Below are 16,432 nucleotides of genomic sequence, written 5' to 3' on the forward strand. Positions count from 1 at the left end.
GAAGCACAGACCAAAACACTTATAATTCAAGAAACTTAATCATGTACCAGACAGAAATTCAACATGAAAACATGAAAAATAATGTAACCCATGCTAGCAAATTAGCTACATAATTAAAATTCATTCCTAAAAGCAAATAACATTTCCAAAAACATTAACCAGCAGGATGGATCTATGAACAGAAAAATGTTACCTACTATACATGCATTCTTAGGCACAAATTCCAGCATAAATTCTTTATGTTCTCAGGTTTACAGCTATAGACACTGTTCCCTTGTCCAAACTCATGTAACATTCTCATGAGACACTACAGGCAGAACATTATTTATTCTGGTACTTTTGTGTTTTTTTAGTTCTTATCTTGTTTTGATGAACACCATCCCACAAAACAACAACAACAACAAGAAACAGTGATTACAAAATCATGTCCAAGGTCACATAAAGTCAAGGTACCCCCATGCTCCTATACAGGATTAGTAAGCAGGGGATTCATGTAAGATACAAAGTCCATCTGAAAAAAACAAGCAACTGCACTGGAGAGGCCTCCCTAATTCCAGCACAGAAATGTAAAGGAATCCCATGAGTCTTTGAAAGAGATCACTGCATACTATATTTTACTAAACAACCTTTGTAAATTAAATTTAGCTTTAGAGACACAGAATCCCACATTTTAAGAGTTAATTATTTGATTCTACATTTGTTTGAGCATCTAGACTCAACATTTGAGCAGCTAAAAGAGAAGTTTCCTCCTCTTTCAAATACGATCATGGATAAGTCATATCTCCACAAGGATACCTCGGTATAGTGTCATAAAAGCTGATGACAATTCTAGAGGCCTAAGATATGGACAGGCCCAGACATCACATAAGACTTCCAGCCCCAGAGAAAAGGAAGCTGGCACAGGGACCTTTAAAGTGTTTTCCCTTAGAACATTACTCAATAACTGCTGGCATATGATGAAAATGAAAATTCATTAAACCGAAGGAGAAAGTCGTGGGCTGCATCCTGATCAAGGAACTAAACCACTGCATTAGTGCACAAGATCTAACAAGCTCTTAGTAAATCAAGTTTATGGACTGGAAAGAATAAATAGTCCTTCAAAAATTCTTACACAGTTTAAAAGCTGAAATTTTGACAAGTACAGGACTTATTATTTATATTTTGGCCATAGTTAACTGTCAATATTTTCAGTCAGGTTTTTTTTTTAGCTCTCATGTAAAGATAGAAGAAAGGAAGTGAGGGTGAAAATGTGTACAAAAGGGAGCCCATGGTGTTGGTTAAATTAAGATGGCTATGATGTCGACCCACGAGATGGTTCAGCAGGCAAAATGCTTGCTGTGAAGTCTGACAACCTCAGGACCCACATGAATTTGGAAGAGAACAAACGCCAGAGCTATACGGAGAAACCCTGTCTCAAAAATACCAAAATAAAAAACATAAAACAAAAATAAAAAAAAACTCTGTAATACACACACATACACACACACAAAGATAGATAGATAGATAGATAGATAGATAGATAGATAGATAGATAGATGGATGGATGGATGGATGGATGGATGGATGGATGGATGGATGGATGGTTGGATAGGTCAAGATAGTCACTATTGGATATAGAATGTAATTTCCTCAATTAAAATCGAGTTAACATATATATGCTATAGCAATTCCAACAGTATTTATCCAAACAAATGAAATGTGTAGAGAAGAAACTTTTGCAAACTATGTCTGCTGCAGCACTATTCAAACCAGACATAAGATGGAAACAAGCTAAGGGCTCATCATCGATAACTCCACTGGTTGGGAGTGGTGGTGCAGACTTGTAATTACAGCAGTTGGAGGCTGACACTGGAGGGTGGTGCTTGGGATATGCAACAAGACTCTAACTCAAAGAAATCAAAACAACAAAGCAGGGACAAGGACAATTACAGAATTCTGTCATTTGCAAACATCATGGATGGAACTGGGGGTCATATTTAGTAACAGAAACTCAGCAGAGAAGAAAAGCACCGCATGGTTTCATCTCTATGCAGCATCTAAAGCTGTTGATCTCACTCCTGTGCACAAACTAAACAAGCTAGTATTATGGAAAAGTATTATGGAACAGTCTTGGAGGCTGGAGGCCGTGCAGAGGTGAGTGGTAGGAAGGTAGAGCAATGAGTACTAAGTCACAAAATGATGGAGATTAGATCTCTGTGCTGTTGCTCGGCACCATGATCCCAGGTAAGAATGTTATCTGTGGGTTTCAAAAAGCTGGAAGATTTTCATCACAGAGATGTGATGCTGAAAATATAAATATGCTGAACTTGTGTAGAATCACCATGTGCTATCCCAATATTGTGTTAATTGTCATGCATGGCTAAAGACTATCTGGGGTAGGTAGGTAGGTATAGTCTGGTACCTTTTTATAGGAAGCTGAGGCTCATCTAGATCCTATCTAAATATAGAGCTACTCTCCTTGTTTATGGAAAGTCGCCAAAGGAGACCATTTAGACAGCATAGTTATTTCCTTCAGCCAAACCAAAAGCACTCAGGACCCACATAGATTTGCTTGTCCCACAGGTGATCTTTGCCCTCACATTTGGCAGTATGCACCTGACTGCAGAAAAGCTGAAAGGTCAAACTCCTAGGTGTGCAGCTCACCATTGCTCTTTCTCTGCTTGAGGACAGAATGCTTTTATTCAGCTCTGCCAAGAGTGCTTTTTTTTCCCCCCAATTTGGAAAAAAAGCAAAAAACAAAACAAACAAAAAACAGGGTTTTAGGTAAAACAGACTTAAAACTCAAAAACTAAATGTGAATTAGAGTTAAAAAGTCCCTGTGGAGTTTTAAGAGGACCAGGAATAAAAGCTTGCTTCATCGTTTCTCAGCACTCCCAACAGATTACCATTTATTTCAACTTCATATCTATTAATGATACCAAAGTATGCCAGGATCCCAGTGACTACAGAAATGATAGGGCATAAATGCTGATGATGACATGTTAAAGAATGTATTGTCCTACTCAAATAACTTCTATGCACACTATGTTTGGGGACAATCATGTTCATTTACAAAATAGATAAACTGCAATACTGTGTTTGCTTGAATAGAAATTGCCCCAATAGGCTCATGTGTTTGAATGCCTGGCCCATAGGGAATGGCACTATTATGAGGTGTGGCCTTTTTGGAGGAAGTATGTCACTATGGGAATGGGCTTTGAGGTCTCATATGCTCTGCCTAATGTGACACATAGTCTCCTTCTGCTGCCTGCTGATCAAGATGTAGAACTCTCTTCTGTTTTCCAGTACCATGTCTGCCTGGGAACTACAATGCTTCCCACCAATGATGATAATGGACTAAGCCTCCAAAGTTAAAGCCAGCCCCAAGTAAATGCTTCCCTTTGTAAAAGTTGCTGTGGTCATGATGCCACATCCCACCAATAAAAATAACTAAGACAAATACTATTAGTAAAGGAGCAAGAGAAAAAGGGAGAACTCACGAAGGACTGCTTCCAAGCATGCATGTGGGAAACAGCAATGGCTCAGAGTCAGTGGGGGCTAACCTGCTACCTTCAACAGGCCAGAGGAACAACTAGAAGAAACTGCCAATGCCAATTGACTGTTGGGAAGGGACAGATATAAAAGGCTGAACAGCCCAGCAGGACAGAAAAAAAAAACAAATTTAAACAACAAACCACCTCAAGGTGACTCCCAAAGGAGAAGTCTCTCCTGCTCCTCTCCATCTTCCTGCCTTTGCTCCTTCTGCTTGACAGACCAGAGACTGAGACCCCCGCGTCCACATAAGCAAGAAGGGTAGATTGTGGGGTGTGGAAGGATGAGCTGATGTGGACAGGACTATAGAAGGGCCATGGAAGCTGGAAAGGGAACTCTGAGAACTGAATCACAGATACACCTCTCTGTGTCAAGATGATGCCCCATCCCCAGGGACTCACTTGAAAGAGATGTAGGAGAACACAAACAGAGCAAAAGAGCAAAATGAGAATCTGGTTGTCTTGAAAAGCAACTCATTTTTTTCACTCCTCAGCAAACTTACTTTTTCAGCTGATGTCCCAATCCAAACCGCTCTTTTGTCGAAATCTGAAAGACATCAACCGTGGGCACTGAAAAGGGGAGGGGGAGGGGGAGGGACACAGTTAAATACTGACTTGAGACTCATGCACAAAATGACGGAGTTGTTATTAGTGTGCATGTGCAGACACGCGTGCACACACTCACGAAGGATAGACACGATTCTTTGCAACATTGTTTAAGTTATATAAGTATGAAATATAAGATCATTGCAGGTTGCATATTAATGTAAATATCTGTCTATGTTGATATGTAGTACATAGGAATATAAAGAGGAACATCAAAATAAGCAAAAGTTTTAGTAACCACACTTCAGACAGTTCAGCTAACATTCTTAAACTCTAAGTGAAACATGTAATATAAGACATATAATACTATTTTTAAACTGCAGGAAATGAAGATAAAGCACGGATCTATTTTTTACTGTACATTTTCTTGATGTTCATATATCACTACATATATATTTATGTATATATGTGTATATATACATATATATTTACACCTGTTATATACACACACTTAAATAACTCTCAAATTACTGACTTACCTTAAATAGTTATTTAAAGAAGTGAAAAATAATTATTTGATTTTAAATATTTTAAAATTGAAATATTAATTTGGTATTTGAGAGGAAGGGAGAAAATGATCAATAAAAGATAGAGGGCATATGAGTAGAAATATGTATCAGAGCAGTGAATCTGAAATAGCCCTTTTATACACGTATGTAAAAGAATGAGGCCAAACTACTGAGGGGGGGACAGTGCTGGGGAAGACACTGTGTATGCATGAGTGCTCAGGCATCCAGCAAAGAAGCACAACAGCCAGAGGAGGAAGACTCCAGAAAGCCTGATGCAGGACAGCCCAGAGGGCAGATACTCTAGAACACTAGTTGAAAACATTCATAAAATGCCTTCAAAACAAGTGAAACAACAAATTATCAATTAAGATGCAGAGTTAGGAAGAATACTCAGAACTGGTTGCATGGCATTGGCAATATGAAGCCACAGTAAATGTTGATTTGTATGTGAAGTGATGGCCTCATAACCTTGTCCTTGTGGATTTTAAGAGAGGAAAGAAGCAAGGAAGGGGGTAGAGAAAGCTCTAATAATAAAATCTGACAGTCAAGAAAACACAGCACTACAAGAGCAGCTGAAAGGGAATTTGAGGTCAAGGGTTTAGTTTAATTTTCCAGATTGAAAAAAAAAGTTTCTTCGTGAGAATTTTCTGGGAGGAAAAAAAATGGAATAGGACAGAAAGGAAACAGAGCTGTGTAACTGCGTAAAAGTGGAGGGAAACTCATGCACAAATCACAGCGTGACACCTCGTGGGCACCCAATGTGCTGCAGTAAGGATTGGGATGCCACGCTCAGTCACACACATACACACATTTCACAGTTGTTAGTCCATGCTGCCCTACTCAGGATGGGTGCACGCCATTCCCCAGACACCTAAGAGTTCCATCCTAAAGATGCTCTAACTTTTCTGTATAAGTGAAGGACACTGTGGTCATCAGTCCAATCTCATGTGTCCCAAACAAGAAATCGCTGCATTAAAAGAAAAAAAAAATCCTGAAAATTTTATGCAATATTTTTTTCAAAGTATAGGATAAAAAAAAAAAAAAAGTAGCCAGAGAGATGGCTCAACAAATGAAGGATCTTACAGCTCCAGCAGAGGATCCAAGTTCCTGGCATCCACAATATGGCTCACAAATGTCTCCAGGTGCAGGAGGCTGGATGCTCTCTTTTAGCCTTGAGTGCACCAGGCACAGACACAGTTCACAGACATACATGCAGGCACAACTCATGTAAAATGAGAACAAATCTTTAAAAGAGAAGAAAAGGACTAGGTTGCATTTTTCCCCAAGATTTCAAACATTAAATTTTCTCATGGACAGAAATAAAAATAACTAAGAAAATAAGGGAGAGAAAGCTAAAGGGCCTTGACCCACTACTCTTAAGCTATAGCAAGGTCCAAAGACTGGAAGAATTAACGCCTTCAGGGGAGAAAGCATATGAGATACATAGAGAAGGGAAATGGCAATATTTGGCCATGATGTTTATCCAGCATATATTATAGATAATTCTAAAAACTAACAAACAAAATTTAAAGTCTTAGTTATTGCATAAAAAACTGGACAATGAGTGTCTATGCTTTACCAAAATGATTAATTTTTAAGGAAACTATAAATAACACACATTGACTCACTCAGTCACCAGCAATACAATCTAAATGACCTAAAAACTTTAGACTATACCAAAACAGCTCATAAAATGCTACTTTAAAAATATTCCAAAGCTCAAGTGATAAAATGACTAATACTGTTAAAATGGATGTAATTAACCATAAGTAATTCCCTTTAATGAAATAATATAAACATGTCAAAGAAACAGCACGGAGGGTACAGAGAAACTCAATGCTGTCTTTGGTTTTCAGAAGCTCAAAAAGCATTTTATGTAAAGTTTTAACAGTGTTTTAAAAACTTAATAACTTCCTGGAAACCAGTAATCGTAAGTTGAAAATTATTCTGAACTATAAAGTGTGAGTAAGCCAGGACTTGTGGATAAACTCATCTAAAACAGTATGCTTCATCAAAAGAGCAGGGCAAGAAGGCCACAGTCCTAGAGTGGCAAGGCGGGAGTGGGTGTGTGTGTGGAGGAGCACCCTCATGGAGGCAAAGGGGAGGGGGAAGAGGGGGGATGTGGGGATGTGGAGGGATAACTATAAACAAATAGGATGATTAATAGAAATAGAAACTGTGACAAATGTTCTCTTACAAGAAAAGTAGTTATCCACCATAGTGGAGTGCTCCTTCCTGAACACAGTTTCTACGGCAGTACACCAAATCCTCGGGAAACATAACCAAAAATTGGGTAGAAAGAATGCAAAAGAGACAGACTGGAAAAGAGCGCTGTGAGTCTCCAGGACACGACATGGCACCAAACTCATGGCCTCACTGCAGTGCTGGTTAGCTGCAAAGGATCCACAAGCCTGGGGCCATGTTCAGGAGGCCTTAACCCTCAGAATGTCTATAGCAGTGGTTCTCAACCTGCGCGGGTCATGGCCCCTTTGGAGCTCAAATGATCCTTTTGCACAGGGGTCACCTAAGACCATCTTCATATCAGGTATTTAATTGTAATTCATAACAGTAGCAAAATGACAGTTATGAAGTAGGAGCAAAATAATTTTATAGTTGGGGGTCACCACAACATGAGAATTATATTAAGGGGTCACAGCACTTTAGAAAGGTTGAGAATCACTGGCCTACAGGCAAGTAAATGTTTTCTTTAGTGATATAGCCACTAATAAGTTGCCTATGTTCCAATAAATAACACTATACTCACGTTCATCCAAACAACCATAAATAAATTCAGTAGGACACACACACACACACACACACACACACACATTCACACACTGGACATCAACATAGGAGGGGTTTATTATGAAGAAGAAAGGCTTCAGACCAAGAGGGAAGGAGAAAGAGGATAATGAGGGATAAAAATAAACTGGTAAAAACTTACACACATGTATGAAATTGTCAAAAGAGAAAATCTTTGAAAAGAACTTCAAAGACTACCAGGCTGTTGTCCTGTATGCCCTTCTGAGGAGTAAAGACTTGACATGGGAGGGAAAAGAAAGAACAAAATATCTACTATCCCAGATTCCACACAAGAATCATTCAAGATGGAAAAGAAATAGAACTTGACAGAAAGAGAAATGTATTCTCACATTAAAATAATATAAAAGTAAATAAAATTTTCTTGTTTCATATAATTTTCTTTGCAATACAAAGGCTTCATAAAACAAGTAGAAATTATCCTAACACTCTGATCAGTCAAGCACAGGTATAGAGATACCAATAGTGAGTTATTTAAACAAAAGAGGTTACTAATGGCAGTTGTTCAATGTTTCCAACAAATTGTGCCTTGAACCAGGAACTGGACTTATAGATCAACAATTCTAAGTAAGGCATATCACTGTAACAAGCTTAATCATGTTTAAAGCATATCCTTATCTTTAATTTCAAACTATAAAACATGTGTCTTATTTCTTCTATTCTTTTTACTCACAGTCAGATTAGTCCCAACTAAACACTGTACTTCAAATTAATGCTAGTCAGACATTCCTAGAACATAGGACAAAATGCTTTTCAAAACGAACTGCTAAGTAGGTCAGTCTAAATCTTGGATTAGTCACAAATTTTTACAAGTTCCTTTTACTATAAATGTTGATACCTTAAAAGCAAACTACAAAACACTCCTAAAGAAATACCATCTCATTTATACCACACTCCCACCTCCTGAGGCTGAGGGATCATCTTAGAAGAGTGGGCAGGATGATTGTAACAGCCAGAGGTACTGGTTCAATACAGCAAAATGTTTTCTGGACATGGTAGGTCTGGAATTCACAGCAGCTGTGACTAAATGCATGGGATCAGGCCAGCCAAAATACCAGACTGGATGGGAGAGACTCACTCTGCCTTCTACCTCAGAAGCTACTACTGGCCATCCATGGCTAGTGTAAGAAAGAATGGGAGGGCAAGTTTTCTTCAGGGATTTGAGAGACTACTCAAGCTCCAGTAGATGGCCCTCAACCAGAAACTAGCTACAGCACTGAGTAACTTCAGTAGACTTATAAAGGAGAGGGACAGGGTATGTGGGGGTAGAACGGGGGAGGAAATGCCTATGACCTTCATCAAGGGAGGATGGGGGAAGGAATTAGAAGGGAGTGGATCTGATCAAAGCACATTGCATGCATGTAGAAAATTCTGAGAAAAATAATGTAATTATTGATAACAGTATAAAATTACCTTCTAATTAAAATTTAATACAAGACTTTTCCATCATTTTACCTGTTTGCAATAATCAAAACTGTAAGTTAGGCTAAATCCTAATTATTGTCCTGGTAAAACTGGTTGTCTCCTTTCAGACACAGTATCTCTGCATCTACTCATATATATGCAGCATGGTCCATTTTAAATCAAATCCTCCCCAAGGTTTTAATAAGAAAGTAGTAACGACTGGAGGAACTTACTAGTAAGATAATGATGTAAAGAAAAATTGAACAGCCTACAATTTAACTAGTGTGTTAGAGAATTATGAGTAAAGCAGCCGAACAACAGGTAAATGGAATAATATAAGAAAATTGAAGAAAATGTTACTATTAAAAACCAACAAACAAGTAAGTCTAAGCTAACTTCCAGGGCCCTGCCTGCTGGCCCCAAATGCCGACCCTGTGAGAGAAGATGTGAAAACTCATTGGTCACAAATGCATCTCACACAAGGGGCAAATGAACAACATATAGGCAGTAAGTTCTTAAGACTGACCATGAAGAGCCAGGTCAGCCTGGCAGGGTTTTCCCCCTGTCAGGCTATTGGTTTCTCTCCTGCCCTACACAAAGCGAGAATGTGGGGCGAACACTTATTAAGATTTTCTCTCAGGAGACCCCAGTAAGCCCAATAAGCAAAGCAGAGAACATGATTGAAAGAGAACATCCCAGTAGTAGCACAAAATGAGGTGTCTCTCCTTTGGCGCTGTCCTGTTGGGAGGATACAAGCATGGACTACACATTTCAGAGTTGATGGTATAACATCATCCATGAATAAAGCTATATAAGGAGATTTCTGAGACCTTGTGAGGGAACTGAAAATAATTAAGACAGCAGTGTTACAATCTCTGTTCCTCTATTATATAGGTTGTTCCTGGGATGTGCTTTTTGTGTCCTTCCCAGGTCATGTCCTTTAGACCATCCTTCATCCTTACTCCTTATCACCACCATTCAGAATGATGGTTCCAAGTTCGAGTTATCCTTGCGACTATATACACCCTCAACTAATGTGACCTTGCCTTCCTGACTGTATACGACAAGATCTCAAGTGAGCTTTGCTGACATGACCTTGAATAACCCTCAGAATATAAACTGTCTAATGCCCTGAATAAAGTAAGCTATTACAGGAGACCACTCTCCCAGGTTCACACTGCCAAATAGAGCAGCGACAAGTCACAATCTTCTGGAGACCCAAAGAAAGGATGTGAGGAAAACACTTATTAAGACTTGCTCTCAGGAGACTCCAATAAACCCAGTTAGCAACGCAGAGAACATGATTGAAAGAGAACATCCCAACAGGGGCACAAAATGAGGTGTCTCCCCTTTGGCGCTGTCCTGCCGGGAGGATGCAAGCATGGACTATACATCTCAGCGTTTATGTAAGCCACTGTTCTCATATGAGTCATATCCAAATTGTGGAGTTATGGGGCACATAGGTAAGGAAGTAGACTGTCTTAGTACAGTCCCCTTAAGGTCTGTGAGCTAGTAGCAAGAGCTGTGCGGGGCTGGGTCGATGATGTAAGGATAGGGTACCAAGGCTGGTAAAGGGTGTCAAGGGAGCAGGGTATGGTAGCAAACAATGCCCAGCTCAGATCTCCAGCTGTCAGGACGTCAGATAAAAGTCACTGTGGTACTGTTCTCCCTTCCAACACTTATTGGAAGAGAAAAAAAATAAAAACGTACAAAACACACTAAGTTCTGAAGAGCATTTCAGCTCCTGCCAGACAAACTGAATGATCACAGCTAAAAGGACAAATCTTGAGCAATCACTGACTGATGATCTCAGTTAACATTCAAAATGATACAGACGAGATAAAAGAACAAAGCAAAAACCTGGATGGCCCACAGGGTCAGCAGGGAACACAAACAAAATGAATATGTAGTGTGGTTGTTCAGTGCAACATTGAATTATAAACTAAATCAATGGGCATAGTTGATGATAGGCTGGTAAAATCCCAAGTGCATGGATATGAGGAATAAAAGAATGATAGGAATGATACATAATAAGAAACACAATAGTTACATGTGATCGATACACATGGTAGGATTATGTGGACACAGACTTCATTTCATCTCATAAAGCTAGTGCTTCAGGAAAATTAAATGACTTAATTGTATTCCTAATTTAATTTTTTTTTTTGAGACAGGGTTTCTCTGTATAGCCCTGGCTGTCCTGGAACTCACTCTGTAGACCAGCCTGGCCTCAAACTCAGAAATCCACCTGCCTCTGCCTTCCAAGTGCTGGGATTAAAGGTGTGTACCACCACCAGCTGGCTAATTTAAATGTTTTTAAAAGGTCAGACTTGTGAGCCCACTGTCTGTGAACCACTGTCAGGATAAAATTAAACAGGTGCGCCTTGTGCCAAGAAACATGGTCTTTTGGACCTTGTCCATCATGGTAAAAGAAGCCCAAAGACCTGGACATGTCAAGTGGGAGGCAGATTCTAGTCACCAACATCAGTGTAGGCCAGCTGATCCCCGGACCAAATGTTAGTCATTAACACAGAATAATGTGTTTCCAACTTGGAGAGACATTTAAACCCTCCAGCTTCATATCCCACGTGACTGAAAACCAGTGGTGTAGGGAGCACTGCAGCCAACCCCAGGTGAACCCAAAGAAAGCCCACGAGGAACAAAGTCTTGGGTTGATTGCAGCAGTAACTAACTAAATTAATATAAGCAGATGAAATTGGAGTATGGTGTGAGTGTGAGTGTGCGAGTGTGTATGTGAGTGTGTGTCTCTGTGTGTGTGTGTGTGTGTGTGTGTACATTCCCTGGTAGGAACACATTTTAGCTCTCTGATGTGTTTGGGTAAAATTTGCCTATATTAGAATACCTTGCTTTCAATAACCATCAGTTGAATAGAGCAGCACTGAACCATAGAAATCCGAAGTGCCCATGTGCTTCTGTGGCCTCAGCTTGTCATGGTTTTCTAAGTAAATTCTCTGGGAGTCATGGGTGGGATAAACAGGGAAATGAAATAACCAAGTCTAAGGTTGGTCCAACATATCCACCCTGAGCTACAACTGTGCTCAAAGCTTCTGAGGTTTCATTCTGTTTTTCCTACAGAAACTGTGCAAGCCTCTTCAGTTCAGCATTATCTATGCAATTTCCATAATTATATAGGTGATAAATCATCTTGCTTAGCACAGAGTTCACACAGTTATCAAGATGCTTAACACATTCAGAATTATCAAATGAACATCCATTTTTGCACAGTGCATAGTTAATCTTCAAAACAAGAAATAAGACTAACCTGGGCCATTTAAATACTGTGTAAGAGAACAGTGTAGTCGGACAATAATAGGTTCTGTTCGAATCACTTCCCAGGCCACAGCAATCTCCTCCTGCACAAATACATGGAGAAAAAAAGTTTGGCTTCTTTTAGACCTCAAACTAAAAAAAAAAATAGATCTTAAGCTCTTGCTTTCTTTCTTGTCTCTTACGCTCATCTCTTGCTCCCTCTCTCCCCCTCCCTTCCCTCTCTCCATGTGGCCATGGCTGCCCTCTGCTTCTTTAAGCTTCTCCCTCTCTCTGTCTTTTTATAACAAATGCCTCAAAACAAAATAATAATAATAATAATAATAATAATAATAATAATAATAATAATATCCAAATTTTAAACTTAGGTTAATGGAATATATACATTATAAAGGTCTACGAATTACTTCAAAAAGCAATATTTTGTGAAAAGAAGGCCAAAACATTCATTCATTTTGCCTTTATGTATGACAATAAAAATGAAAACTTATAGTGCTATAATTAAAAGAGACATTTTACAATATATGAAAAACAATGAGAAAGATATATTATCTTAGCTTCACTGATCAATCTTCATAAATCACTTTAACACCAGGAGTGTGTAATGGTGCTATAAAATAATCCAAAACTGAGTTCCTTTCAATAAAGATAAATGTACATTAAATGTGCCAATCATATTATAGAAACTGATACTTACATCCAGAAAGCTGACATCAATGTGCAGATCAATATCTACATCATCAATAGCTCCATATTCCCTGAAAGCAAAGATTAACATGAGTGTTTTCATTTTCCCTAATAGTATGTGATTGGTTGTTTTAATTAAAATTATAGTCACTAATTCTGATTGCTGACTTTTAAGATCAGAAGTGTCCTTGGATATGAGTAAACTAATTTAGTTTACTCATATTGCCATTTTTCACGTATTTATACTCCAGAAAACACACACACACACATTCAAGAGTTGCTTGGTTCATGGTACCAAGTAGTCCAGTAGTCTCCCCTACTGTTCCAGTGACTGTTTCAGTATCACCAACCACTCAGAGAAAAAGGAACTGATTTTAGCTGCAAGAAAGCAGTTTCTGATATATGGAGGTAAGGGGGACACACAGTAAAATGATAATGGATTCTTCTTCTGTCTTGAACATGGGTGGCTTGGAGACTGGTCAGGTACTGTTACTCACACAGCACTGTATCTGAGTATCTGTAGCCCTGAGTCTGACATGGCAACAGGTAACTAAGTAGTGATAGGGTGACCCACAGGGAGGCATTACAGCCAACCCAGTTTGGGATTGTCATGGTTTCTCTCCTTACTTTTAGGCATATGTTAATCCAGCAGTCTGCTTGTGAGCTGTATCCCTGGGACACAGAAAGGTGTTATGAAAACCAACTTTTGTACAGTAGTTTTTAATTTAACAAAATTAAATTTTCCTCTGAGTGGTTGGTGATACTGGAGCAGTCACATGGGGGAGACTACTGTGACACAGGGAACTGGCACTATTTGGTACCATGAACCAAGCAACTCTTGAATTTATGTATGCAAGTATGTGCATATGTGTGTGTATGTGTGTGAATGAAAACAAAGAATAACAGTTTTAATATTCTTCATATACATGTCTATATTTTTATCTGTTCATACAATTTTTCTGAAGTTATGAATTAGGATAGACAATTAGGGATAAAATATGGAAATAACCAAAAATATAGAATTAATGTACAATACATAAATCTAGCTCATAGCTGGTAGAAAATGTCCTCAGCATACACATGTGATGATTTAATGTACACAAAGCAAGGGCTGGAGAATACAGGTAAATCTGGAGAGTGTTTACTATGCAAACATGAAACCCTATGACTAATCCTGAAACCTTGGATTATATGAAAAAGAAAGTAAGGAAGGAGGGAAAGGAGAGAGAGAATCGAGGTAGGGATAAAGAGAGGGAATCCAGTAATATTACAGGCACCACTACTTACTATTTTCACTGTATTTGCTTATGCCTTATAAAGTAACAACACAGTACAGCTCTGTGGCAACACTGGTACTAGAATAGCAGTATTTGTCAGCTATTACACAAGCATTAAACTGGATCATTAGTCAATGACCACCACTTTATTTCTTATAATGAATACTAGTTTTAAGATCAATGAACGATACCACCAGGTCCTTGTGAGGTAAACTGTTTAACATTAATATTAGTGAAGAAATTGATAAACAGATAAGTGAAAACATTGTCAAGTGGAAAACTGCAAAGTTAATGGGTTACACTACGTTACCTCCTACCTAAAATCAGGCCAGTAACTCTTACTGAACGCACTGGGCCACACACACAGAGACATCAATGCAGGAGGATACTTGTTGAAATCGGTTCTAGTGGAAAAGGGACAGAATGAAGAAAGAGAATGGAAATAACTAAAATTCATTAGATGAATATATGAGGCTATCAAACAACTTAAAAAAAGTCTATGGGGTGTTTGTCAACGCACACGCAAATCCAAGTCTCTGTGTAGTATGTAAAACATAGAGCAGGAACTCAATACAATATTGTATATTATTCACACTAATAATGCAAATACAGTATACAACTGTGGCATGTTTACAGGCTTCTGAGTATAAAATGTATGACTGAATGATCATAAAAGAACCCAGCAGGAGCCTTTGGTATAAAGTAAATATAATAATTTAACCTCTTAACATTTCTCCTTAAAAATATGTTTAACCATAGAGCACATTTTGTAAAATTTCTTAGGAAATATATTTTAAGTTTTTCAGGCTAACATTTTGAAAACTAATTATTGACACAAAAATGGGCTTTTTAAAATGAGAACATCATCATAACATCCATGTTCTTCACAAAAACTATTGCATATTTTATATGAAATTATATATCAACTATAAAAAAATAAGGATCGAATAATTACATTTTCTTCATGCCTCTAAGTTTTGGGTACAGAAAATTTTCTGTGATGATCAAGAAAATAAGTGTTTTAGGAATGTTCAGGGAGAGCCATTCTTTGCTACACAATTTTGTTTCTTCTACTTCTTTTCTGCAACTACTTTGAAAAAGCAAAATCCATTTGTACCTTATTGGGTATTAGGAACAGGCTCAAAGCAAATAATTTAATGACCATGAGCACAGGCAAATGGTGCATGAATATCACAGATGCCAAGTTAACATGTAAAAAGCCAGTCAATGCAGTTACATCTGAGTCAGGTTGAAGGGGATACCCCCCCCAGACAGTCTAATGCAGTAGTTCTCAACTTGGGGATGGAACAACTTTTTCAAAGGGATCACAGCACTGATATTTACACTTGAATAATAATACAGAAAATTACAATTATAAATTAGTAGCAAAACATTAATTTTATGATTGGGCGTCACCAAAATATGAGATGAGGAACTGTGTTAAAGGGCTGCAGGATCAGGAAGCTTGAGAACCATTGTTCTAGGGAATAGTTGGTCCCCACTTGGCAATGTTGTTTGGGAAGGCTTAGGATGAACAGTGATATGGAAGTAAGCCAAATAAAGCCTTTCCTCCCCAACTTGCTTTTTGATCATGATGCTTTGTCATAGCAATCAAAACCCTAACTAAGACACCAGGCATCACTACTTTTGCTTAAATCTCCCTCTAATCTTCATGTATGACACATAAAAGACGTTTTGTTGTTATTTCTCTTCTTCAATATGATTAGCGTTTTCTGTGTTATTTTTTCAAAATCATGCACTTAAATGGTTGTAATTAAAGTCTAACAAGTGTGAAACAAATAAAACTCTTGTGATGCATTTGATTCTTTTGCGCCATAAATGCAGACAAAACATTTCCTCAGAAAGAAATTTCTGCATACCTGTGTTTTCATAACAATAATTTCTATGATTATGAAGTCAAATGCATGGGATGACTTATTTGAGACTCTCAACATTTATTTAACTGCTATTTAAGGGATCAGAACTACTTGCAATCTATCAAGGGTACTACTTCCCTTTTCTTCTTCATCACCACATCTCTTCTTCCTCTCCTCTTTACAATTCCATTAGTAGAATATCTTAGTTTGTCTTAGCTTGAAGACTGTGGTTAAGAGTCAGGGAGGAAAGATACAAGAGACATAATGCAAAATCTTAATCCATGAAATATTCTCTGTAAGTAGCTTAAAGAACCCAATAGAAAGGACTGATCAGCAGGTGGCATGTTTAATTTTAAAACCATTCATTATGACAATTAAGATAATTATGATTCCATGTACGATTTCTTAGTTTTTAAGTAAAAACTTCATTTTTT

At 38.1% G+C, this 16,432-nt stretch overlaps 1 protein-coding gene across 1 annotated transcript in view; it reads right to left on the reverse strand.

Annotated features, from left to right (window-relative positions):
- The window catches only part of Parp8 (poly(ADP-ribose) polymerase family member 8), a 166,204-nt gene that overhangs the window by 45,445 nt on the left and 104,327 nt on the right, over window positions 1-16,432 (reverse strand). Inside the window, exons 9-11 of the mRNA XM_031360006.1 lie at window positions 12,855-12,915; window positions 12,153-12,243; window positions 4,034-4,100 (exon numbers count right to left, since the gene is read on the reverse strand). Coding sequence (XP_031215866.1) covers window positions 4,034-4,100; window positions 12,153-12,243; window positions 12,855-12,915 — 219 coding nt within the window. The remainder of the gene's footprint in view (window positions 1-4,033; window positions 4,101-12,152; window positions 12,244-12,854; window positions 12,916-16,432) is intronic.

Source organism: Mastomys coucha, unplaced genomic scaffold (genome assembly GCF_008632895.1).
Source record: "Mastomys coucha isolate ucsf_1 unplaced genomic scaffold, UCSF_Mcou_1 pScaffold8, whole genome shotgun sequence".
NCBI classification, from domain to species: Eukaryota; Metazoa; Chordata; class Mammalia; order Rodentia; family Muridae; genus Mastomys; species Mastomys coucha.